Consider the following 26,541-nt stretch of genomic DNA (forward strand, 5'->3'; position numbering starts at 1 on the left):
TATCCCATCTACATATTTTTCAAATTCCTTATAATAATATGCACAATATTGTAAATAAATATTATTTTTCCTATTAAATTAATTATCCGTTGCTATAAATGTAAATTAATATTCTCGTGCATATTTTTGAATAAAAGATCTATATATAGAATTTTTTAAAATCCTATAATATAATAGATCTTCCCATAAGAATCGCATTACCGTTAAATGGAGACTCAGATGAGTGATGTACGAGCTCGAGCTTAACCGTAAATCGACGCATCAAGATTCTCTGATCCTTTTCGATGTAGCGAACGTATATGCAAAAATAGCGAATTATGTAAAAATATTACGTTCAGCTCGGCGGAACTTCTTTCAGATTGTGTCACGATCTCAGATCGCAACCCCCACGCACGACATTTCCAGTCGACAATGACGCACTGGGCGGCATACGTAAACATATTTTCTCACGATTTGCATCGAGAAAGCATCATACATCGGGCCCAGCCCGATGTGAGTGGTCGTCTTTATGCAAAAAACACGATTAAAATAGACGATATTATGATAACGTCACATCTGATAAGACCATAAACATCTAAGGAGTACAGGATATTACTAAAGTGCTTGGATAAAAAATTTTGCACTACAAACATGTGTAGGAAAGCAAAATTTATCTAACAAACAGTATACGAAAAAAACATAGCATTATAAAATGTATTGAGAATTAAATAAAAATAACACTCAACAAATTGAATTCCATTTCAAAAATTCAAAATTATATTCTTCGTTCAAAATTTCAATGTTCGTTGCAGAGGTGTTTGAGAAATATTTATTATTAAAAATTGAAAAGCTGCGATCATAAATCTCTTGTCGCTAAAAAATCCATTCTAAATTGATTAAACAATTTCATCGATATGATTAAGAGAGGAAATCCTTTCGAAGCGATGCATAAGCATATTGTAATGTATCCGGACGGTGGCTATAGTTAGCTCTTCATTGTATCGATTGAAAGCCATCATGAACGCGTTAGGTCTATATCATTCCCTCTATTATATCTTTCAATTAGAGACCGCCTAAGCCGCGCGGTTTTTCCGTGCGATGGCTGAGATTTTTACGCGACGAAGCTTTTGTTTATGATCGTCTACGTGGGCGACCCTCACCCACATCATGGCGTGCGGGTTTGGTGTCTCCTCATGCCCACGTCTGTCCGCATAAAGAAATGGTCGACGGTACAGACGCGGTTAACGGTACTCGCAAGGAGTTTCTCTACCACCACGTATATCGTGGTACACTCCATCCATGTCCGCCTGCCACTACTTCTTCTTCCTCCACCTGACCTGATTTCCTGACCCACTACCGGAATGAGAGAGACGTGTTCTCGACCACTAATTCAATCATAGCCTTTTGTGTCGGATCTTTGTTAATTTTCAACAACTAGTAGCAGTCCGCTCGATATCGAAAGGCGGACACAGCTAAATATAATACTGTAGCATTATATTTAAGACATTATATCAATACGTTACTATGGAGAACAATGTCAGTCTCTGTGGTTGAGGGATGAATAATCGGAATATCCTATATCTCGGAAAGAGAGGATGACGCTACTTTTCATATTGCAAAGTCACGATATAATACAAATTCAGTGCAAATTCGACGTTAAATAACACTAAAATCGAAAGACTAACTGAGACATTCAAGAAATATTTCAAGAAGAGAGAAAAAGAAAAGAGGCCATTTCTATTTTTATTCTAAATAACGACGGACTAGCCCAGTTGCATCGAGATGTCATTTTGACTATAAGCGAGACTTAAAATTCTATTTGTCTTATTTTAAAGCAAAAAGAGATAGAGACAGAAAGAGAGTTTTAAGCCTCACTTAAAATCAAAGTATAACGTTAGTGCAATCAAGCCTTATATGCATTATATTTAATCCTTGAATTAATTATTTTATCCATCAAAACATGGGAAACATTAATAAATGTTTTTATCTACAAATATTTTTACTTTTATTCGATTTATTTCTAAAAAGTGCGAAACTCAACGATGGAACGGGACCTTGGTATAATAGAAATTTTATTCAGAAAAAAAATAAGGTTTTATACATATCCCCACTTCTCACGGTATTAAATACTTATCACGAAGCGGCTTCTTCGCATTCTTACCCTTACCCTCATCTTCGAGCAAATGGCAGAAATTCATTTCGCCTTCTCGTAAAATCAAGAGTACATTACGAAAGCCGACAAAAAAGAAATGGAGAATTTCTACGTCCGGTCGAGGAAATACCGTGGGAAATCTCATACAGTTATACGTGGCGTTATCTATGATTCAATAGAGTATATATACGAAAAGAGTTCGAAGGAAGCAAGCGCTCGACTACTAGTGGTTTCCTTCTGCGGGCGAGCGAAACGGAAGCGAGACCGTGCAAGACCGTCGTCCGTGACGAACTTTTGCACCAAACCTTTGTTCCCGCTTGCGAAAACTTTTGACTCAACCTCTCATAGCGTATTCAGGAAAAGCTCCTTTTTTCTCGTACCTCGCCGGCGACACCTCGTGGATTGTTTCCTTCGCGAAGCACTTCCGCGCCGGTGAGAAACTTGTAAAACGTGACAAAGTCCTCACAGGGCTCAGGGTGTTCTGCTTCATGCTACGAAAGTATCCGAGTAACGAGAAGGATTTTTACTGCACGAGTAGTGTAACATGTGATGTGGCTATTTATTATGATAATAAATATCTATAATTTTATATTCAGTATGTACGTGTTTTTATACGTACAAAAAATTAACTCTAATAATAAGAAAAAGTTAACTGCCAAAAGTGTATCTTTCTACTTGCATTTCTAATAGTTCATGTATTTTCATTTATTATTATAGTTCTAATCTGTTATAATTTATTTATTAATTCAGTACAAATAAATTTGTCTATTATCCGTACTCTGTATTTATATCATTTCTACCATCAACTTCCTTATTTTGTATATTAAGATCACATCACATAACGTACTCTTTGAAGAAAATTTTACTCAATGTTTTGTAGTATAAGTGTACTATATTTCGAGTAAAATTTTCCTCGGAGAGGACGTTTTGGAATGTAGCCTAAATATTTACAGGTGGGATTCAAGTTAAAAGTTGTAGCAATTTCATGCATGTAATGGAGTCGCTTTCGAGAAACAACTACGATTCGCTGTTATCGATCCGCTACTACACGCGAACCTTCAGTTTGTCAATGTAACTGTATATCAATCATAGTCAGAAAGTTTGAGTCTGTTCGATGGATTCATAGGAAGCCGAAAATACACGCTCTCGAGAACATGATAGAGGAGAAGGTCGGTTCAGTCTACGTAGCTTATTTTTTCATTCTGGGAAAGTTAATTATAGTGGTTAATTAGGTTAGTTATCAAATTACCACACAACGAGAGATAACTAATTCTCAATTTACTACAAATGAAAAATGTTTCATTAAAATTAGAAAATTAAATTACAGTTAAAATAAAATAATTAAAATAAGGCTATCTAATAATTACTAGAACGTATTATAATATTTAGCTCATGTACGTCCTACCACGCGTCTATTTTTAACATACACAGTCATATATAACATCCTGGTGTCCAGTATGTGACAAAGCAAATAAGCGTCGAGGAAAGAAACATATATAAACTTCTCACACATATCCGTAAATATCATCTCGAAATCACTGCCAGATGTTTGAACAATCAGGTATAAACGTTTGGTTTTTCCAGGAATATTTTTCAATTCCTCTATATCAAGTAAACGTAAAATATAGCAATAAAGATGTCTGAAAATATTGATAGGATTTTATCAACACACGACACACACACACACACACACACACACACACACACACACACACACACACACACACACACAAAAGTGAAAAATGTTACTTAAAAATATTATTAATTTTTTATATGTATTGTATATACTATTTATATTTTATTTAAAATTATGTTCTTTTATAATTTTATATTTTTCGTATTTAAAATTCGCACTTTTAATATCTTATATTTGAAGTATCTGTTTTTGTCGGCAAATAAGAATCTATATCATAAATTTCGGTTAATTTTGGTTTTCAAATTTCCACATTTTTCGGGGTGTTAACCGAGAAATTAGATATCTTGATAGATGGGACAGATAACTTGATAGATGGGAGGATCGTACGGAAATTATGGGTAAAAAAAAAGGCGGAGACTGCACGTTCATGTTTGTGGTGGCCTTATCGTCTTGCATTCAACCTTTAACCTTCTTCTTATCCATCCCACAAGTCGATCCTTCAACTCATGAGTCTCTTGGGTCAAGAACATATAAAGTTTCTAAAAGGGATAAGAGTGACTTCTCGTAATCCTTGAAATAAACTTGCAATAAATACGATATCGATAATTCGTGTGCGTGATAAACGCAAATCTTCGTAATGTATAACAGAATTTCAAAAGAATTTTTATAGCTATAATTTATTTTAATTAATCAATTACTTATGAGAATTATTTCCATTTTTGTTCTGATTTTCATATTTACAGAAGTTCTTTGTATTTTGCAACAAATTAATGTCAAACACGAGTTTATCTTGATAAAAAATACTGTCACAATTTTTTAATCATTTGACTTACATCGCTTGATCATAAAGTCAGATCCATAATTTCTTTTACCACAAGATCAAATTAAAATTTAAAGAAATAATAATATTATAATTATCTACAATTACTCTTTTCATAAATTCCGCATGTTTTCGTGCACAAATAAAATCACGTAACGTACACGAAACAGTCGACGAAGATTGCATTTCCCTTATTTTCTCTTAACTTTTTTCAGAAGAACGAGGATTTAAGGATATCGTTGAATCGGATTTCGTCTCCGGTCACGCCAGTCGATAGGAGAGGCAAGAAGAACGAGTCGAAGAAAGTTTACGCTACTCGTGGTAGATACCGATGTGATTAAACCTTACGTGCCGCACGGCAGCGGAGAGAGCTTTCGCGATATATCCTAATTCAGATACGATAAACGCTAAAGTTTCAAGTTTGGCGCGAGTCGCCGTGGCTATTTCCGTCTTGGATTTATGCGGTCGTTCACCATATCTGAAGTAGACCAATACAAAAAGAGTCATTGATTAACACAAGGAAGCATTCGGATAATTACGGAGCAAGTCATACGATATTAAGCAGAAATTAATACAATATTTAATTCTCAAATATTATTACGAACATATCACTTTTCATTCTTGTTATTATTAATTTAATATTTAGAAAAAAAAAACCTGCTTTAAGAAACGCCTGCACTATATCAATAATTTATAGGATCTGAAATTTCTTATAATGTTAATAGAGATTGCAAATTGTTATTAAAATTTTCACATAGGTCCGGTCGCACTGACGTCGGTCGAAATTTCTAGATACGATTAATCGAATTCTCTCTTTTTCTTTATATAATATGTACAGTACATCCAGTATTTAGAAAAACGCTTGAAATGTGATTAAAGCTGAGCGATGTCGGTAAAACCGGTCCTTGGAAGAATGTTTTGTCGTCTGCGGTCTATCCAACGCGACGATAGTTTGCGATTCCGATTGTGGTCGATGTGAAAGCGTTAAACGGATGCCAAAGTAACCTGATCGATAATACAGGATTACAACGGCATCTATTAAAGGCTTAACACTCGTTTTCGCTATTCACAGTAGGCACGTGGAAATTGCACGGCGAGAGGAAAGTCTGTTCTCAATGCCAGAAGAAAGCTGTGCCAACGCTTCATACGCGTGGCAACAAACTGACGACTTCACATATCGGAGTCCTTTCCCTTTGCCTTTTCGGGTATGTGTGCGAATTAATTTAATTAAAATTAACAGAGAAAGAGAAACTTAACAAAAAAATTAAAATAATCATTATTGAAAGATATTCGAACAATTTTATAATTTATGATGAAAAAAGTTATATGAAACATTTTTTTATTTAATTTGTTAAATAATCAATTCGTTTAATGAATCGTACGCTTAATTCTGAAAGCTGATAAATACGTAGCGTAATATTACTGACAGATAGGAAGTCGTCCTGCTGCTTTATCTCTAATGATTTATCACATTTCTTTTGAATACAACTACATAGACTCCTACAGAACTCTTGTGTTTATTTGATAAAACTTTTTGCCCCTTATATATAATATATTGTATAATACACCGTTTCTTCTGCAACGACCTTCGTTACTTTTAACGAGAGATAGCTTTTTGCTGACCTTTTCACGATGGTCGGCCAGACGAAATTTAAAATTCCGCAACTCCCGATGTCCAATTGATTTCCTACGACATTTTGAGAATTTCTATTCTGGAGATCCGAGAAATTAAAATTGAAAATCAAAATTCAATAAAAATTTGAACGTAAGCTTCTCTCAGTGCTTCAAGATAAATATTTTATATCTCTTATAAATATCCCCTTCTATTTTCGACTACGTTACTACTGTCCTTTTAAGTACACTGCAATTTCTATATGAACGGCTTTATGTGCTCGTAATTCACGCACAATCGTGCTATCAGATTCTCTCACCGCATGGTGATTCGCAACAGATGTTGGCCGTTTTGCTTTATTCCGTTAATGATGAAGCGCGCAAAGAGGGTTCGCATGATCTGTCCATTATGCGGCCACGTTTACTGCAACTTCGAGTACAAAAACGCAAAGCTGACGCCCAGCACAAGCCCACTGACGTCGAGAATTCGAAAGCGGTAGGACTTGCATCGCCCATACTCGCGAACTTTCGTGTGCGAGCCACGAGAGAAGAATCGTTGGAAAATTAATTAAAAGAGCATTCGTGAACGTTCATTATTGACATATCGACGATAACAAACGTCATTATGATTTTTCCGAATAAAGTGTTTTCAACGTTACGCTTATTTCGATACTAATATTTCGATATTGATCGTCAACGACAATTATGTTCATCACGAAAGAGAGAGCTTAATTAACGTACCACGTTTTATTATTTTATATTTTAATAAAGTACTTTATCAATATATTGTTTTGTTTTACATAATCTACATAAATAATTAAGACTCGCTTGATATTTTAAATAACAAATGGATTACCATCCACAGCTAAAATTTATACGTTTCTGCTAATGAATGTATTTCGAAAACGAGAAATTAATTTACAAGACTAAACTTTTCAATGTAGTAAATTTATTTGCAAGAAAACAAAGATACGTAAACAGACTAAAGGTTTGTTTGTGCTACACTAATGTATATAATATTTCCCACATAAATAATTAAATACTATTTCGTACAATTTACAATTATACGTAACATCAAAATATTATTATTTCCGTGAGAAATTATCCATTAGCGAACATTGAATTATCAAATTGAAATAGTGATAAGATATATATTGAATCGTTGCAAAAAGATAAAGAACACGGCGTTGAAAAAGATAATACAAGACATGAGTGTTGTGAAATTATTCGAAATGAATTTCGATTTAAAACTGTTCAATTATTTCCTAGATTTTTATTATGTTTTCTAGAAAAAAAACGAAATCATTCCGATTAAAATCCATTCCAATAGAATAATGTGCTGAATTTATTTTATAATTTCGGCGAAGGGAAAGAAGCTGCAAGTTGGCACGCGACCCCATATGATACATTGTTGTTTGAATATGCAGTTACGCGCGAGATCATCAGCTCCCGGGCGATTTCCATAATGACTTATTATGCCCGTAATTAAACCGCGGATTTTGTTGTAATCAGCGGCCATAGCGGCAGTCCGAATCGGTTTACCGCAAACAACGCGATTGAGCGCCGTGCGTTTAAAACAGTAATTAGAAATGCGTTCGTAAATTCTGTTCATTAATGCGTTACGCCCCGAGTGTGCGTTTTCGTTGCAAAATGCGCGCGTGCACCGGTTTATGTTTATCGCGCGCGCAATGAATTTATGCTTCTAGAAAGCAACACGCTTTTGTAAATCACAAAGGACGGAATGTAAGCGGAGCGGGCCGTCACAAAGTGGCATGTTGTTCCCGTGGATTCCGACACTGAAAGCAACCGATGGTAAAGCTCGCGCGCCGAAACGACCGAACAATGTCTTCTCCACGAAAGGTCTGCACAAAGACAATAGTCTTTATTAATTTTAAGTAAATTAAAAAATACGGAATATACGAACGTAATTAAGACAAAAAGCAGGGAGTTTTATATTTTTCTTCCTTTTCGCTTCTGTCAATCCTAAATTAATTAAAAATTTTGCGATTATTATTACAATACCGAAAAAAAGTTTATTATGGAATATAACATAAATAATATGTACTTGAATAAATGCCGTAAAAAACATTTTATATTTGCGTTAAAACTGGTCCACTAAAATCCTCGTTAAAAATTTGTTAAATTTTTAAAATATTCAAGTGTTAAAAATTTTACATAATATCACTATGTTATTTAAACATTTAAATTTAAATTGATATTCAACATTTTTTAATATCAAAATGACATAATTTGTGAGCAAAAAACATAAAAATAATGCATTTGAAAATATAAATTATAAGATAAATAAATATAAATTTAATACTATAATTATAACTGTTAGTTTTATCGGAAAATATGCTTCCACAGTTTGCTTGCACATTGTGTCAGTATTACATTTTGGTTAATTTTTATATAATATTTGTGTTACTTTCTAACATATTCATCCTGTGTGAAATTAACACAAAGATTAGAGTTTGGGACAGTAATACATGTTTTTTTAACACAAATTTTACACAAACTGTATACAGTCAAAACTATGTAAAGACTATGATGCAAAAAGTTTAAACAGTAAAATTTAAGCAATGAGCAATAGCAAATCATCATTTTGGATTTGCTACAACATGTTTACACTACTTGTTGTTTACGTTTTACTGCATATTTTTTTTGTACGTGTTATAGCTCTTAATCTAATATTTATATATTTTTACAGTTGAAACATGGAAATATCACAACGAATCAATTCGTTGTCCTGCGTGTGGAGTGAAAAAGATGCCGATAGTACTAAAACAACAACAATTCACGAGTTCTCGTCTGGTTGCATTTTGCTTAATGGGGTTAGTCGTTAAAAATTCTTATAATTGACTATTTAATAAAAGTGGCGAAAAAATGCGCTGCAATTGCACCTTATTAATATGTATGTGATAAAAAAGAATGCAAATGACTGGTTACATAACTTTGATATATCAATCGCAATGCGTGCGTGCGTAAAATAATATTCATATTTATTTATTCAACGCCATAAAAGCGTCATGACAAATCGATAATTTAATATTAAATAAATAGAAGCAATGGAGAGAGAAAAGAAAAAGAGGGATTTCGTTCGCATATTTCGCGTAAATTCGCACCGATAAAGCAATATCAGTAAAACAAGTTTTCAATAATCACTTATTAGCGGCGGTAAAAACGACGCTAATTAGCGAGGCGCACCTGCGGATTCTCTGAATAGTCTCTCCCCTATAATGTACGGGTTTTTCAAAAGACCAACGCGCGGCCATAGTGCAAAACGGTTAAAGCGCGAATCGTCGCGAATCGTAATCATTAAATCCCTTTCGTTAAATTTAATCCTGGTCGCGGGTCCGTTTTCAACGAATTGAATTCATAATTTCGCGACGGAAATCGCGAAATTACTCGCTCTCATAAATCACGAAGAGTGACTGCCGATAAGCATGTGTAATACCGTATTTCAAAATGAAATATATTCACTTCATTAAATCTGATTAGCGAAGTGCAACATGATATAAGCTTCATCAAGAAATAATCTTCTTTGCGATGCATTTACATGGATTTTTCCCCACATGCATTTGAATATAATTTTGTATCTATTATCTTTTATAATTATATCTATTATCTCTTTTATTAATTATACGTAAGTCTGTTAATTGATAGATATATAGTGAAAGAAACAAGGCGTTCATTTGTGATAGTTTGTTAATTGATGACGAAAGAAAACAAGACACTTGTGATATTGTCTGCTAATTATTTTAAAGTATACACTTGTTGGCATATTTATTACAGTTTACCACTTTTCATCTTAATCTATTTTTTAGAACGGGAATCTAGAAAAGTACACAATACACAAAGCAATATTAAAATCGTAATAAGAATAAATTGCAATATGCTAAGTTTCACATTTTCCAACAAAAGAGGGAGAAATATACGCTTATTCCCAACTTTAATTTCATAAAGTTTACAATTCTATATCCTACACAATTTTGCTCGCGAAATCAAGTATCTCATTATTTTTTATTAACGGAAAACTAGGACGAGCGTAGCATTGATACTCTTCTTCTTGCAGATGTTGGCCCTTCTGCTTCATACCGTTACTGATGAGACGGGACAAAAGTGTGCGCACGCTATGCCCGAGTTGCGGTCACGATTATGGGATTTGTACGCGAGCAGAGAGCAAGCTGGTTGCCTGTTCGCCCAAATACACGTCTAGTCGAGGGAAATTGAACAATTTTGCAAATTCACGACTGTGTCATCTTCAGACTGAGTGCGACTCGAGAGTACAATCGAGATATCGCCAGGTGAGCAGCATCACATCGTTACGCTAATCGCATCAACAGATTAATTCCAATATGTGTACACTATTTACCAGTTAACCTTAAGATACCGAATATACAATAATTTCGAAATACTAGTATTGGCGATATATTTTCATTAAAAAACATGGAAATAATTTATCAGATAAATTTTTTAACAGCATTTACAGCTTTTACAGTGAATTAATTTTAATAGTAAAATGAATATTTGAAATAACATTTCTGCTAGCTATAATAATTTTGCTATAAATGAAAGATTGCATCTACTATTCTCATAAACTAAGATATAATTACTTTCATATTTATCTTTAAAATTTCATTAATCTTTAACTCAAAAAAAAAAACATCCTTCTCTAAAATTAATGCTTTAAGAGAAATTGATGCGTCATATACGCTTTACATGCTTCATTCATTAGTTTCATGTACGTTCGTTACGCATCATTACGTTGTCGTAGAGGGGAATAAAAAAATCGATACTTATCCGTCTATCGGTTGAAAGGCGATACACAGATAGCGTGCTAACATCAACGACGTTTCTCGCATGACAAAGAAAACACTTTCCATGGATGACGAGGCCGCGAGAGCTCTCAGGGTCTTGAAGGAACGTCCTCGGCGAAGAGAAGAAGTAAAAGAAGGCGGATCTCGTCACTGCCGGTCGCAATCGAAGTTATCGCACGAATACGCCTTTTGTGCAAACCAGGTCACGGTGAGTCGTCATTATCGCGATATTCTATATAAGGCCCACCGTCGTTGTCGGAAAATATTTTCAGGGCTTTTCGGACGAGGTCGATTTTCACGCGGCGGAAATTTGATACGACACTCCCCATGACAATAGATATCTTGAAGTTGTAGCTTTTGTTGAAATCGTGTTAAAAATAGTACGTCTCAATTTATTGAAAAAATGATCAATAAATGTGTGCATATATAATATATTTTTTAAATAATTTTGCAAATAATAAATATTTTTGGTTAGAAATTTTTCACGAAAAATTCGCTGGAAAAGAATCAATCCGAAATTCACCAAAAAAATAATTATACCTATAATTTTTTGTTTATTTATTGTGAGAAGTGCATGCATCATCGAGATCCAATTATTTTTATTTAATTATTATAAAATATTAACAATAATTATTATGCATAACAATTATACATTTATTAGAGTATAAAAATAATAAAATGTAATTTGTGATCGTTTTATTTTGTTTAGCGTTATTTTGATTTTTGCGAAAGACATGTAAAGTAAAGTATCGTTGATAGTACAATATCCTTTATCTACTATTATTATCTTACTAATTCTCAAATTCTTAAAACGAATGATCGAATCACATCTTGCAAATGTTCACAATTTTTATCGTGTGCAGAATCGCGATTCGTCGTACGACGAGTGTAGCAGTGACGATTGCGTGGACAAAAGATGGGATCGTTGGCGCGACTTGAATAAATCGAAAACTCCAAAAACTTGGGGACAAAGCAAATCCAAAGAAAGCATGGAGATAGCGATGGACGATTTTTATGCAAGACAGGTTTGCTGTCGGGAGTGCGGCTAAAACGAATAAAGAGATGGTCGAACGAACGAGGAACGGTGGACGAACAAATGTATTTGCACATCGCTCGCGAAACGCGAACTGTTACTTCATTATTCCGTGTAAATTCAATTTTGTGGTAGGGAATTTCGTGGTAGGGAAGGTGAGTTCCCCGACGTGGAACTTAAATGGAAACTTGCGGCACAAACAGTTTCACGCTGTGAGAGACGCGATTTGCGTTCCCGGCTGACTGACAATTTCGTGGAGAACTTTGTGAAACAAGACAAGACGAGACGACACGTCGTATTATTACTTTATTAATCACCGTTAACAGATTTTTGAGTACACGTTCCTTTTTCTGTCCTTTAGAACAACACTCGCTTTTCGTGAGAACAAAGACGGAATCCTTTTTTTATTGAAACACAGCTATTCATTTATTTTTAGATGAGCTTTCACGAAATTTGTAATATCGAACGTTAAAATAAAATGCCTCTAAAAACGGTTGAAGCCTTCGTTTCTGAATGAAATAACGTTTCAGTGATTATTTTTGTGTTAAAAATCTAAAATTCTTTTATCTCAATTTTTCATGCTTTTTTTCAAAGCTTCTATAGTTTCATTTTCAATCGTATATAAATCGAAAGGATTTCTACATGATAGCATGTAACAAATATTTTTCAATTATTTCATCTCGCTATTGTAATTATATAAAATTTGAAAATAATTATTAACACGATTTTTCGCGATATTTGTTACAAAGAGTACAAAAACGTTCCTGCAAATTACAGTGAAGCGAGGTGGAGTTTCGGATAAACAAGGTATTCTCTAACGGGAGATTTAATAAGCGTACTTCAATTTATCGACGCGTTTAAGACATAAAATAAACGGATCGCCGGGACGTACGAATGGTTCTCTACTTTCTTTCTATCTTTCCCTTCTTTTCCATCGAACGACATTCGTTTCATTTCCTTATTACCTCATTATCTTACGCCGACCGACTTGTCTACCATGTACATCCGGATAATAATTTCCCGGAATTCTTTAGCTCGTAAAACGGGAAAAACTCGCGCGTGGAATGAATGGTACCGCGCGAACCACGAATCCCGCTAAATGCAAGTATACCGACGGAAATCGCGCGGTTCAAAAGTGCAATTGCGCGTGTTGCACCACAATTACTATCGGCCGCTTTATTAATCACAAATAGGTAAAGTATCAAAGGCTCTTTAAAATTTAAATTCGGCTATTCATTTACAAATTATGAATCAAAGTGTGATGATAATTCATTTTATCAAGCGCGTTTTGATGTTAATAATTAGATTAATATCTCTATTATACCAATATAAAAGAGCTATTTTATGTTATGTACTACATTTCTACCTTTTTCTATAAATGATTTTACTTGTGATTTTTCATTTCTTTTTCAAAAATGAGACAATAGTATTGACAAAATATTAAAAAATCTTTACAAACATTATCGCATGCAATTTAAGGTTGTAGAGGTTGTTAACGTAACGATTTTATTTATACATTCTTATTTCATTAGAACTTTCTCAATTTGAGCACATACAGACTTTAAACAAAGTTAAACTTAATCATACGACGCTTAATCATACGATCTTTATTTAATCAAAAAGTTGTAAATTTTCTCTAACAAATTTACCTGTTCACTACACACATTATATCGCGCTATAACGTTCGCCCTTGGAAAATGTACGCTCGATTGCGTAATGTGTTTCGAATTATTCGGAAAGAGAGAAGCAAAAAGTGCGCCACAGGAGGATGCGAGTAACGTATGCAAATCGCATCCTCGCGAAAAAAAAACCTGCAAAAAAAGCACCGACGAGCCGTACAGCCGCCGATTCCGGTGTTTCTAAATGAGCGCTCGGATTCGCGCTTATCTAAATAATTAGTATGCACCATCACAACCGCATACGTTACGCTCCGTAATAGACGTGGCATATCGCACCGCATAACTAAAGAAATGCGATTACGCGTTCGTCCAGTTGGAAGTACATATATGCGTGAGTGATGTATAAGTTATTATCATACATCTTATTTTACAAAAAACTGACATATAAGTGCGCTTAATGGTTTCCACTAGAATTCATATTCAAGATTAACCGCATTTGAATGCGAGTTCGACTTTTGTCGAAAAAATTAAACTGTACTGTCCTCTGAAACAGTTAATTGAATGGAAGTAAATTAAATTTCATCGATACCTTTAATAGTTGAAAGTTCATCTATTGCTCGACTGAGTTAACGGCGCTGTAATTAGCGACGGTCATATTGAAGGACGTAAGGGAAGCACGCGTGGCTCAGCGCAATTCTCTCCATTCTGAGCTTAAAAGATGAGTCACTCCCATCGGGGCTGCCATCTCCGTCTTTTATTGTCGCCAATACGTCCGTGAGCGCTGATTGGCTAGTTACAGGAAGAAGGACGAAAGGTTCCTCTCTTCACGGAAGGAAAGTTTTCCCCGAGTAAAGAGAACGCGGCCAGCTAGCCATCGACGTGGCACGTAACGGGCATAAAACGATGAAAGTAATCTCGGCTCTGATCTCGTAGACGGTTACCAGAATCAGCGATCGATACGCCAGAGTGCGCCCGTAAGACGACTTGATTCCATTCTATTCACGTTACTCCTAATAGAGTTTAGTCCTCTTATTGTCTTCGTGTCGTTGCAGCTTATCTTTAGATGGTAAAACTTATGAATCGTAGTTCTCGAACATAATAAATATCGCACAACCAAGAGAGAAAAAAAGAAGAGAGAAAGCGAGCGGAAAAACACTAACTAACGCAACAATTTACATCAAATATAAATTTTAGCCATCGTAAACAATATAATAATGAATGTAATAATAACGAGGACATAAGTCTATAATACACGTTGCGTTAATACAATAAAGCGCAATTTCACTCGCAAGTGGCAATCAACAATTGAAAAGCTTATTTCTGACTCGCTTTAAATCCATATCCTTGAAAAATGTAAATTATGTGCGGTCCCTCCGCGAGCAAATGAGCTACAGGGACTGTGAATATGAAAAACGAAATGTAAATAACGAACCACGTATACAAAATACGCAAATATGAATCTTCTACTGTACTCTCGAACTTTAATCGCGGGAGTGCCACAGAAAGAGAGGGAAGGGGGGAGAGAGAGAGAGAGAGAGAGAGACTGTTGAGTGAGTTGCATGATATCGGTCGCGAAGATACGCTCACAGATCGCGCGGGGATGAAGAACACAATGCGAGGTCGTCAGTTTAACTAGGCCATGAAAGCGGTATCCGAGTTATAAGAAAAGCCATATAATTAGCATTGCAAACGTTTCCTCGCTCCCGTTCCCTTCCGGTTTCATTCCTCTTAGAATTCGTTTAACGCCGGTCTCTACCTTCATTCCCAATTTCAGAAAAATTCAACCGTTTATAGTATCTATTTTGCATCCTAACGAGCAAATTAATTAGTCCATGGAGCTTTATTGTAATTTAACTCAATCTCATTTTTGTCTTCACAAAAGAAATGCATATTTAAACGTTCGAAGAATGCTAATACGTAATATCACGTATTGCATACATTGTTAAATTCATAATATCAAATTATATACAATTTGAATATTTTTAATCATTTCTACTACTGATTACTGTGGCTCCTAAGTATTAATTTAACAAAGAATGGAATTTAACAATTTAACTTCAGAAAATTATTAAATTTGACTTTTATTATTTGCTAAATGCATACGTTTATATAGACGTCATCTATATTACTTTGGAACTAGTAACTAAGTTATTTAAAGAGATGAGTTATCATTACTCTTTTATACTCTGCAGTGAAATTTTAGTTAGTTCCTTAATTAAGATTTCCATTAAAAATTTATTCCTGCTCGAAGTCGAATAAAGAGGAACGTTGATATTATTCATTCTGAAAATCCAATTTGAGAAAATATTTATACTTTTTATTATTTATAATTGATTAAAAAGTTATATTTCGACATTTTTGGAACTTCCATTTTAGAATTCGGTACGGAAATCTATTTAACGTTATACAATATTCGCGCATAATTCGGTATCGCTGTCGTATTCTACTCCCACTTTCGTCCCGCGATGATATATTTCTCGTTTCACTGGAATATCATTCACGGTAACAGTGTTTTCTCCTTTTTTTTTTCATTCGGTATGCTTCACTGATCACACAACAAGGAGCCTTAACCGCCTCCTCTCTATACTTCTTCTCCTATCGAGAAATCCTATGCTGTTAACTCGCAGACCGTCCTGTAATCAATGCACCATCGCCGTCGTTATGACCACCTACGATACCGATATCCTCTTCCTCATCGAATTTTACGACCGTTGTTCCTCGCGGCGGCTTCGCATATATTTCCGGGAGTCTCTTCTTTTCGACATCTTGGTCTTTCTTTGATAATCTCCTAGCGTTGAATTTCGAAGAATCGAAATATCACAGCACTTCGGGAAAAGGCAATAAGAGAAAGGTTCGGTGGAAACGTTACTCGACGTGGGAACACATAATCTTTTCGATTTCCTCAGAGATTCTGAACAATTCCTAAAGATTTGAAAATTTACATTTTCTTTTAACGGTACATAGATTTCGTATAACAGCTTTTGAAGCATATATTCCGATAATCGATTTCCAGAGCACTGCATGACGAACATACAACTAGTTTCATTAAATAATTTTCATTTAATTTTCATTTAATAAAAATTCATTAGCTTATTTATAAATTTTTATTCTGAGATTAGAATAGTAAATTAAATACATTCTATATCCGAAAAATATTACTCTATTTCTTACTATCATACGCGTCACATACACTTTGATTGTAACTCAAATATTACTTTTAATTAATCCTCATTATATTGGGCCGGGAAAAAAGTTTCTTCGTATTTTTTAATTGTATATACAATATCTTCGTCAAAAATGAATGAAATTTAAATTAAAAAAAAAAAAAGGGTTTTAAAGTTTGAAATCTCTACTTTCGAAAGGCTATATTTTTTGAGTTTCTGTGAGTTTGGTAATTTTCACATTTAAAAAACTACGTGAAAGTTTGAAACTTTCCCTACAAAATCAAATTTTTTAAAAATGTTTCTATGATTTTTTGTTCCTGAATTATTCGCGAGTTAAGTAAAGGAGCATTCTGATTTTGATTGCTTATAACTCCGATAAAATCATCACACCGTAATTTAAGAAACAGATTCTTAAAGCTGAAAGCCGAGCTTTGCTCTAAATTGTAACGAAAATTTCGTAACAAATGAACTTTTGCAAAAAAATTTTTTAAATACGGAAAAACTTTTTCCACGACCTAATATTTTGTTATTTTATTTCTCATTCATCGCATATCTAAGCTTATGTTTTTTTTTAAATTATTAATATAATAATTAAGAAAAAAAACAAAAATGTCTTAGATCGACTGAAAGATTCAATTTCACGACGAAATATGAAAGCAGCAAGGAGAATCATGAACCTGTTCGGCTTATAAACGATCGTCCCCCCCGTGACGAACGATCGGGCACCCTTTAATATACCAACCACCGCTCGTGCCGTCTCGCCCCCGTAACTTCACAATGGCGGCCACTTTCAAACTTGGTCTCCGTTCAGTGTTACAGCTTTATAAATGGAGCACAGATTAATTAGAACGACGAATCCACATCGTCGGGTCGGGTCGCCAACCGGTCGAACTCTAAATCTTAGAGAAGATTATATCTAAAGAATTACGATTTTCTTCATTACATTATGAGGAATTTTTATTAACTGATGTCTTAAGCGCTAATAATGTTGTTCGAATCAAAGACACGATTTTCAAATGTATTTTTATAAAAACATACTTACCGAAAGAAATAAGATACTTACTGATCCTAAAAATTTGTTAATATTTAGGTAAAAAATATTTCGACAATCCGAACGAAGTCTCATCTATTTTCTTATCTATTTTATTCGTGATACGTTACTCCTGATTTCGATTGTTCGCTCAATTACGCGTTAATTGTGAATCGTGACAGGAAATTAAATTGTGCCCTCATTTTACACGCACTATCGGAAACTGTAACCCAGCCGCGTCGAAATTCAGGATTCGTGGCAGCCTTTTGCGCGCGTCTAATTAAGCCGCATTTGAGAAGCGTAAGATACATCAAATACGATTCGTAGATCAACGTCAGAGATCGTGCTGAAAGGGAGAGGAGATTACGTCTAATTCGGTTTCAAGTGAGTGCATATAATCCGCTTGGCGCGTAATTGAGCTTAGATTAGGCGCTCGTGGATTATGAATAGATCGTCGGCAATTGCATTGCGATAATTAGCACTTTAGCGGGAGGAACGCGAGCCGATAATTCGCCAACCTGCCACGCGGCGCATCGAATGAGCGAGCGATAGATTCGCAAAGACGGGATGATGCTAATATACGAGATACTATTAGCTGACAAACGCTAACGATGATTTACGGGAATTATTGTGCAGATTGATATAATATATAAATATTAGAAGATATCATAAGATTATTAAGTGAATTGATTATCTACCGTTCGGAATTTAACAGGTGTTGAATGAAGATTGAATCTTTTATGTATGGAGTGAATATTTTTAAAAGATACAATTTAAAATTATAGGATAAAGACTATAAATGTTTGGAATTTAAGTGATCTTGCGCGAGTTGCGCTCAGAAACATTATCCTATCCGCGAGAGAGAGGACAAGTTCTTCGTTCTTTTCCTTTGGTTTTCCGCTAGACTACTTCCCGGTAGTCGCAGTAATGATTCAACTCCGGTTTAATTAGGAGCGGGACGGGCGCCCGAGTATACAGTCTGAACGACACCCTCGCGACACCTTCTCTTTCGTCGTCGTTGTCGTTGTCGTTGTCGTAGTCGACACGGCACTTCGATCGTTTGTCGAGCGCTCGTTAATTAATCGCCCGTCGCGTTCGAGAACAAACGAAGCGCGAGCGGCGAGTCCGAGCGGAAGGATATAAACGAGGCTACTAAGTTATTCTATTGGAGTCACCGTCTTCCTCGACTCTCCTCTCTCTGTTCTTTTAACGGCACACTCGGGATGCTCGCGAACCGCGTTGTCGCGGTTGAAACCGCTGTCGCTATGCTGACGCGCGGCTTTAAGCGATCTTACAGCAATTTATCATGTAAAGTGTTCCACTTGCATTTCCACCGCGTTACTTTCTAATGGCAGTTTTATTAATTATAATTCGAAATTATTCTTTTACATTCAGTATTGATTACTTTCGTGGAATATGAACTTAATAACTGAATAATATGAACATAAACTTTCAAGTAATATAAATATTAATTTTAGATTAAAATACAAAGAAAATTAATATTTAATACTAAGAAATTAACCTTCCGCCGAATTAAAAAAGAACTCAATTAATTTAAAATAAATAATTTTGCCAAAATTTTTATTTTTTTTTTACTACAATATATAATATAATATCAAATGATATAAAAAGGAATAAGAATTATCTCAAATAACTTCAAAAAAGTCGATTATAATTTATTTTAATTAGCATGAAAAGATATCACGAGCAGTTTTGTTAATACAAATTACAATTAATTAATATCAATTAACAGCAATATTAATGCTATTAAATCAATAATAATTAATATAAAGATAGTACTATCTCTCCATTGAATTCAAACCCTAGGAATGTTTCCGACAGTACATGTTTTGCATTTGAAATCGGAAACCTATTTTCATAATGTAAACGTGCATTTTAATATAATCGTTTCTGAGCCATCTTGCGTTTGTGTAATCTTTTTGAGGGTGTTGCAGCAGGAAAGAGGATAGAAGATGGCGTTGAATGTTTTCACCGCACTCAACCATCTATCGTGTCATCGTCGAGCACTGTGAATATTGCCCCTGTGATCGTTGCGTTGTATAAAGAACAAGAAAATGGCCTACTCGCTTTTGCATTGTCGCTATACCTGTCGCTGCCATCAACGCGAAGATGAGCTTCGCAAGATAAAGAACCGCAAGCTAATTCGCATTTTCGCGAGAATGCATTTTTCTCGAGACGATGCTGTTACTAACAATCTGAACGGTGGTGTAACCAGTGATGGCTTTTCCAACAGAAGCAACATTGGCAGAATTATTTAAAAACAAATCAACATTTGAAAAAAATAGACGAAACCTATGCAGTATAATAATTTCATTTTAATAAATTAATAAATTATTTATTTAATTAAAGGTTTTATTCGATTCACACAGAACTCAATTATTTGGCAAATTAATATCCGTTTCTGCTGTGATTAATTCCATCGGTTAATTACGTTGGAAGCCACTTAATGCTAGGACAGTGAAATAATTAATTAATTTCAATTGGAAAAATTTTTATCTTATACATATTTTAGAAGCGATTTTTATAGAAAGTTTTAATTTTATCGTTTCTTTACTATATTTTTATAATACTAACCCATAACAGTTAAGAAGCAAAACCGATACGCACGACACGAAGCCATAGTTCGCGTGTTTAATCGAGATTAGTAAAAGTTTGTTCAGAATTGCGCATTGTACTACACCGACGAAAAGAATCAACGTAACACGCATTATATATGTGCTCGTGCTTTATTCGAGATAAGGTTATCCCGAGTTTGCACGCAAAACATCTGCTTCCCGATAGCAACTTTCTACAACCGATAACCGATAGTCCAGATCTATCCAAGTAAATCTTTTTATGTGAAACTCAATGAAACTTTATATAAATTTAAAAATTTAAAGAACGTCCAGGTTGAAATTAATGCTGAGAGAGATTTCATACGAAAGCTTGGAATTACACTTTCGATATCTCTATCCCATTATTCATTCTTTGAATTATTCTTCGGAAAATTATTAATTTTCATATTCACGTAGTTTCTTTTATCACAATTACAGTTTTATTTTCCGAAGTTACAACATTTCGTGCATAAAAGAGTGTTCTTTTCCAGGAGAAAATAATTTTTATCGAAAAGAAAATATATTTACATCATGTTTAGATTTTTAATTTATTATTTTATATCAGCACATTTACATTTATATACTTCTCTGATTCTTTATATAATTAAGAAATCACGAGTTATCACAATATTCAACTCTCAGCTGTGTGAATGAACGCGTTTTCTTTGCAATCTGTAAGATTCTCGCGCTTTGTGAGGGCGAGTCAATCCCTCGAGGGGACAACATTTTCTATTCGTTTGAGAATTAATATGAGGTGGTAATGCCGCGTATTGCGTGGCGGTTTACAGGTCATGCTTTGATTTCGCCATACGCGACGAATATATATGCTGACTAACTCTGCGGGGTATCAGGATTATACTGCGCTTTATTAGAAAACCGTTGCTCGCAATTAATACAGAAAAGCTCACTGCTTTGCGAGAAATATTGATCTCTGTCTGAGTCTTGTCCCCAACATTTTCCTCCCCTTTTTCCTTCAATAGAATAAATTCTCGAATAAATTTGTTCGTATGATTTTTTGAACGCTCATCCTTTTTTAAGATCGTTTCTCAGCTTGCGGAGACAAAATCGTGGAAAAAAAAGACATTGAGAATCTCTTCGATGGAGTTCACTGTTCATGTAAAACTAGAAAGAAGTCCGAAGAATAGAAAAAAGTAGAAGAGAAACTGCGAACAAGGTATAATAAAGTTCGACGTATAAAATATGTCGGCCACGTCGGCGGAACGTAATTTTCATTGTAACCAAGTTCTCTGCTTTAGGAAAGGCAGACGGAAAGGCCAAAGAGGAAGTTAAGGGAAATCTATATGTTTATCTTCGAAGAAGTGTTTAAATATACCGAGTATAATCAAGCACTTTATAATCTGAATATCACTCTGAACATTAATAGAATGTGTTCTCAAAAAATTTTTCAGAATTACATTATCTTCTACATGACCAATTTCCTGTGTAATATATATGTATATGCACAGCCTACGACAAGCTAATTTATCTTTATTTTCAAACTTCATTTTATAATGTGCTATGCTAATGTAATCTAAGGACTTTTCTGAAAAAGTTTTATTTTCGAGAAATGTCGGTCAAAAGTATTCAGGCCGTCGAATCTTTTATACGCGATATTTTAATATTAATATCGGTCTTTGATGTAATATGGAAATCTGCATATTTCTCCCTCAGAGCGAAATACAAGAAAATGTCTGTGGCGTCAAGACATATTTGCACAAAAATTTTAAGATTACAAATTCCTCTCGCGAAATGAAATCGCACGCCGCAAATTTCCCGTCTCGCGCCGCGCGAATTATTTCGCGCGCACGCGGTTCATTTACTGGAGAAAATTCCGCTTTTAGGAATAACCGCCGCGACAGGAATAACCGCAGGCGTGAATCGCGAATTTCCTGTTCTTCGGTATGCAACGCGGCGCGCGATACCAAGTAATACAAGCAATCGTAATTGCGCCAATTAGAAACATCGCCGTTCTCGGAAGTCGAAAAGCGCGGCGGGGAATACATAAATCGCGCGAAAGCGCGACTTTTCGCGAGCAAGTACCTGATAAAGTTAAAACGCGGCGAAAGATGTATTAAGAGTACCACGGGGATAACGCACAGTTCATTCTTCGCGAAGTTAATTAAGTCAGGCTTCCTGGAAACGAAGAAGGAAAAGGAAAGAGTGTCCAGAAACATGCGGAGGTTCGTTCCGCGGCACTAAGTTTTTAATTAGACTGTAGCTTCTTCTGGAGAGGTCCCTGCGGATCGCAAAAGAGAAGTGAACGCGCGATTCTTGCCGGGATAATAAGGCAAGCAGTTTAGCCTGATAATTTCCCATTTATTCAGCAGCCAATTATCCAGCGGACGATCAGAAAATATAGTAATTCGTATAGGGAGTGAAGTATATGTAACGCACATTATTAGCAACAGTATTATCCCGCGATGTATCAGTTAAAGTTAAAAGCATGTTCGTACTTTAGTTAAAACATACCCTTGATAACGCAAACTGCATCTCGCATGCAAAAGCGGCCGATGGCGGAATTACGTACCTGGAAGAAAAAAAGAAGACAGAATAAATTAATGATCGGAAAATACAAGTAAAAAATTACGAAGGGTGTCATGTTGTATAAATTGCGCGCTCGACGCGATAATAAATAATAACGGAACCATGTCAACGACTTAGCTTCTCGGCGGCAATAAAGGATTAAAATGCATGCCCGATACGGTAATATCGCGCGTTTATATCGGCGCTTTACGCTCGAGGAAGCAACGACAAAGCTGAAAAGTCGTCGCGTCGTCGCGAGTTTCCACGATTCCCAGCCAATTAAAACAACTTTTTATCGATCCGGCGGCCCGGCAAGTACAGTAGAGGATCGCCGATGAAGCGGGAGAGACTCCCGCTTCATCGTCGACAATGGAAATCGTCTATGCGCAAGTCCTCTTTTTTCAACAAATCAGTTATTTATCATTTAGTTGACTGAACATCGGTTTATCGATTATTGAAAGAATGTTCAAAGACACGTTTAATGATATAAAACAGATGTAATAAAAGCAAGCAATATGTATTTACATTAAAACGCTTTAATAAACCTTGTTAAAGTATTCCTCGATTTTTCTTGAAATAATAAAAAGACTGGAATATTTTAACAATTCATATTGGCAGTTAATCTATTATCATAATAAATAATAAATTAGCGTATTAGATAATAAGAAATTAAATGGGAAATATCTTCAGGAAAAGAGAAAAGTCAAAGAATCTAAGAAACATCTGTTCCTTTCCCTTTAGTATTGAAAAGCGAATCCGTCTGATTCTCCGGAACGTTTATAGCTCCATCACGGTCCGAGATTAGGCTGGTGCAGCTGCACGCTTGTACCTCCTATTGTTCACCGGGATTCTCGTGGCGGTGTCTAGGAAGGGCGTATCACTACCACGGAAGACGAAGAAGAGAAAGCGGAGGAGAGTCAGTAACATCGCTAGTGCTGGAACTTTAATGGCGAAGTTGTCCGCGACTGTCTCCGTGATAAGTTCATAATGCGGCAGCTCCGACGCGACTGCCATTGATAACCGACGTGGCGTAAACTTTGCCAACGACTGCACAGCCAACCACAGAGAGGAATAGCGAGACTAAGAGAGAAATCGAGAGAGTCAGAGAGAAAGGGAAGGAGGGAGAGACAGGGGGGTGGGAGGGGGAAACTCACGGTACTTTGGTCTAATAGGTCTCGCAGTTGTGGACTATCGACTAACGCGCTCGACTAACTTTTCGGCGTCAGCCTTAGCGGCGGTTGATTTCGTGACAGGCGATCCGACGTTGACTGACATCATTCCGCGTGTTTCGAACTTGCTCTCGCCGCCGGCGAGATATCGCAAGCATCTGTTACTTACGCCGTTAACGGGACGAGCAAGAGCGAAGGATGAAAATTAGGAACAAAATTGGTGACAATTTGCCTACGTCGATAATTAGAATTAATTTCCCCGGGATATTAAACGCGTATTCGAAAATTTAATTTAAATTCGAATTAACTTCTTTCTCTGTGAACCAATGGGGTCAATGGCGTCCAATTAAAATTTTTCGTCACAACATTTTTTCGTTAAACATTTTTCCAAAAATTGATTTGAAGAATACAGCTTTGTGTAATTGTAATTTTGAGTTGTTCTCTTGAAAACTATTCAAAAATAGAAAAGTATGTCTGAAAAGAATAATAGATTTTATAATTATATATATATAAAATTTCCTAATACTTTTATAAAAGATTTAATTTTTAATCTGGATCTTTCCCGGAACGGAGCTTTCAGTAGCTAAAGCTTAACTCACAAAAATCAGGAATAGCTGTCACAATTTTTCTTCCTTTTTTTGTGCAAATCCACGTTTGTTTGAATGTGCGCCAGCTTAATTTGCAACGGACGATTCAAACGCGTTTCGGTGAGTTCTCCAATTAGCGCGACTTTCACTCGTCTGCAATCGAATCAGCATTTCACCGGAGTTTCAGAATTTGAGACTTTGATCGGAGTGTCGTTCAATAAAGGATTATACATTTCGATCCCGATGAAATGTATGCGATCAGTTTTTCTAGACAAAAATATCCGCGAGAAATACATTCATTGTATAATATAAACTGACTGTTTACTATCAGTATAACAATAGAAGAAAAACGATAACGAATAATAAGAATAAATTTCCATGTATTTTTCCTCATTCTTTTTTTCTTTTCCGTCTTATAATTCCAACGTCTATATTTATATAAGCTATCTTTTTATATCTCATAACATATATTTACACGTAGCTATAATTTTTTGTTAATATCCACTTTGTAAGTGTCACTTTCCTTTCGTATTTTAAGAAGATTGCTTGTCTCAGAACACGCAATATAAACTTTATTCCATTCTATCTTACATTATTCTGTCTTTTCTGTTACTGTCCAGTGATCTCAGGGTCAACACGAAGTGTCCTTTCAACCTTCGCCGGCAGCCTCGCGATAAGCGCGACGTAGTTTATTCCCCTCATCTTTGCGCAAATCGATTCTCATTGCGGGATCGCGCTCGCTGGACAACGAGTCCATAAACGTGACTAATAGCCTTCCCCCCTCACTCTCTGATCCTCTCCCGGGATGTCGCGTCACCAGTCGTATTAAAACGCATCTGTATCCGCGAGCAGATATCTGTATACGCTTGTAACTTACGAGATATGGAAACGAGGTCCCGAAGCAGCTACTGGGGACAAAGGAGAAAACGGCTTTATCTCGTGACTTGACGATATTACCGTTCTTGACAAGATACAGAAATAAAAAGAGAGGGAGGGAGAAAAAAAGATTGTATACGGGGGGGGGGGGGGTGCGGGGGGTGTTCGGCAATACGCACGCTTGATGAACAAAAGTATGTTTTTATTTGAAAAACCGCTGCATTTTTTATGCATCCATACTTAATTAAATGCCGACATCCTCGGTAGTATTTAAAAATAATTTTGGGATAATAAAATAGTTTTAAGTTCTTTTATATATAAAATCTAACTATATCGCGCATTTCCAAGTCGAGTACTTTTAAAATTATATCAGAATAATAGGGATAGGCTATTATTATTACGTTTTTCTTTTCAATTTCTCTGTTACTCCATTTAAATTTAATATCGTTACGGTTGAAGGTTCGGTGGTTTCGCTTTGAGACCACCACTGTGACATTCTCGTTCGAGCGAGGCCACCGCGCGTAAACTAGAATTTCAAAAAGATACTTTCGGTGAAACACCGGTGGCCGCCAGCCTCCAGAGGGTTAAGTTACAACAGAGCGCTTTATCGCGTGTCGATGGAATCGAGCGCGATTTAAAAGCGCGAGTGGTAAAGCGATACACGGATGACATGCTAAAAAAAAAAAAAAAAGAAAAAAAAAGAATGCAGTCTCGTACACAAAGGATTTTATCGCGTGCAACAAACTGCGAGAATTGCAAACGATAATTCAAACGCGGAGCTATTTATCGAAAAACGTTAAATGCAAATCGATTTATTTGCGTGCCGAGGTATATCGGGAATGTACCGCTGTTTATTGAATAGCCGAAATTTTTGTTCGAGCTACGTATATATATATATATATACTAA

The 26,541-nt window shown here is 35.5% G+C and overlaps 2 protein-coding genes across 3 annotated transcripts in view; one reads left to right on the forward strand and one right to left on the reverse strand.

The window, feature by feature from the left end:
• The window catches only part of LOC108752849 (CCR4-NOT transcription complex subunit 6-like), a 530,007-nt gene that overhangs the window by 146,257 nt on the left and 357,209 nt on the right, over positions 1-26,541 (reverse strand). The window lies entirely within an intron of this gene.
• On the forward strand, positions 3,187-12,439 carry LOC108752850. 2 transcript variants are annotated; one of them, XM_018493997.1, is made up of 9 exons: positions 3,187-3,300; positions 3,521-3,692; positions 4,803-4,908; positions 5,660-5,792; positions 7,905-8,058; positions 8,909-9,032; positions 10,274-10,505; positions 11,071-11,226; positions 11,882-12,439. In XM_018493997.1, exons 4-9 carry the CDS (start codon positions 5,703-5,705, stop codon positions 12,065-12,067), a joined length of 942 nt encoding a protein of 313 aa, XP_018349499.1. In that variant the 5' UTR covers positions 3,187-3,300; positions 3,521-3,692; positions 4,803-4,908; positions 5,660-5,702; the 3' UTR covers positions 12,068-12,439. The 2 variants fall into 2 exon arrangements, with proteins under 2 accessions (XP_018349499.1, XP_018349500.1); XM_018493998.1 differs by having other exon boundaries at positions 3,292-3,363; positions 3,563-3,692.

The sequence above is a fragment of the Trachymyrmex septentrionalis genome, unplaced genomic scaffold (assembly GCF_001594115.1).
Source record: "Trachymyrmex septentrionalis isolate Tsep2-gDNA-1 unplaced genomic scaffold, Tsep1.0 scaffold62, whole genome shotgun sequence".
Taxonomy (NCBI): domain Eukaryota; kingdom Metazoa; phylum Arthropoda; class Insecta; order Hymenoptera; family Formicidae; genus Trachymyrmex; species Trachymyrmex septentrionalis.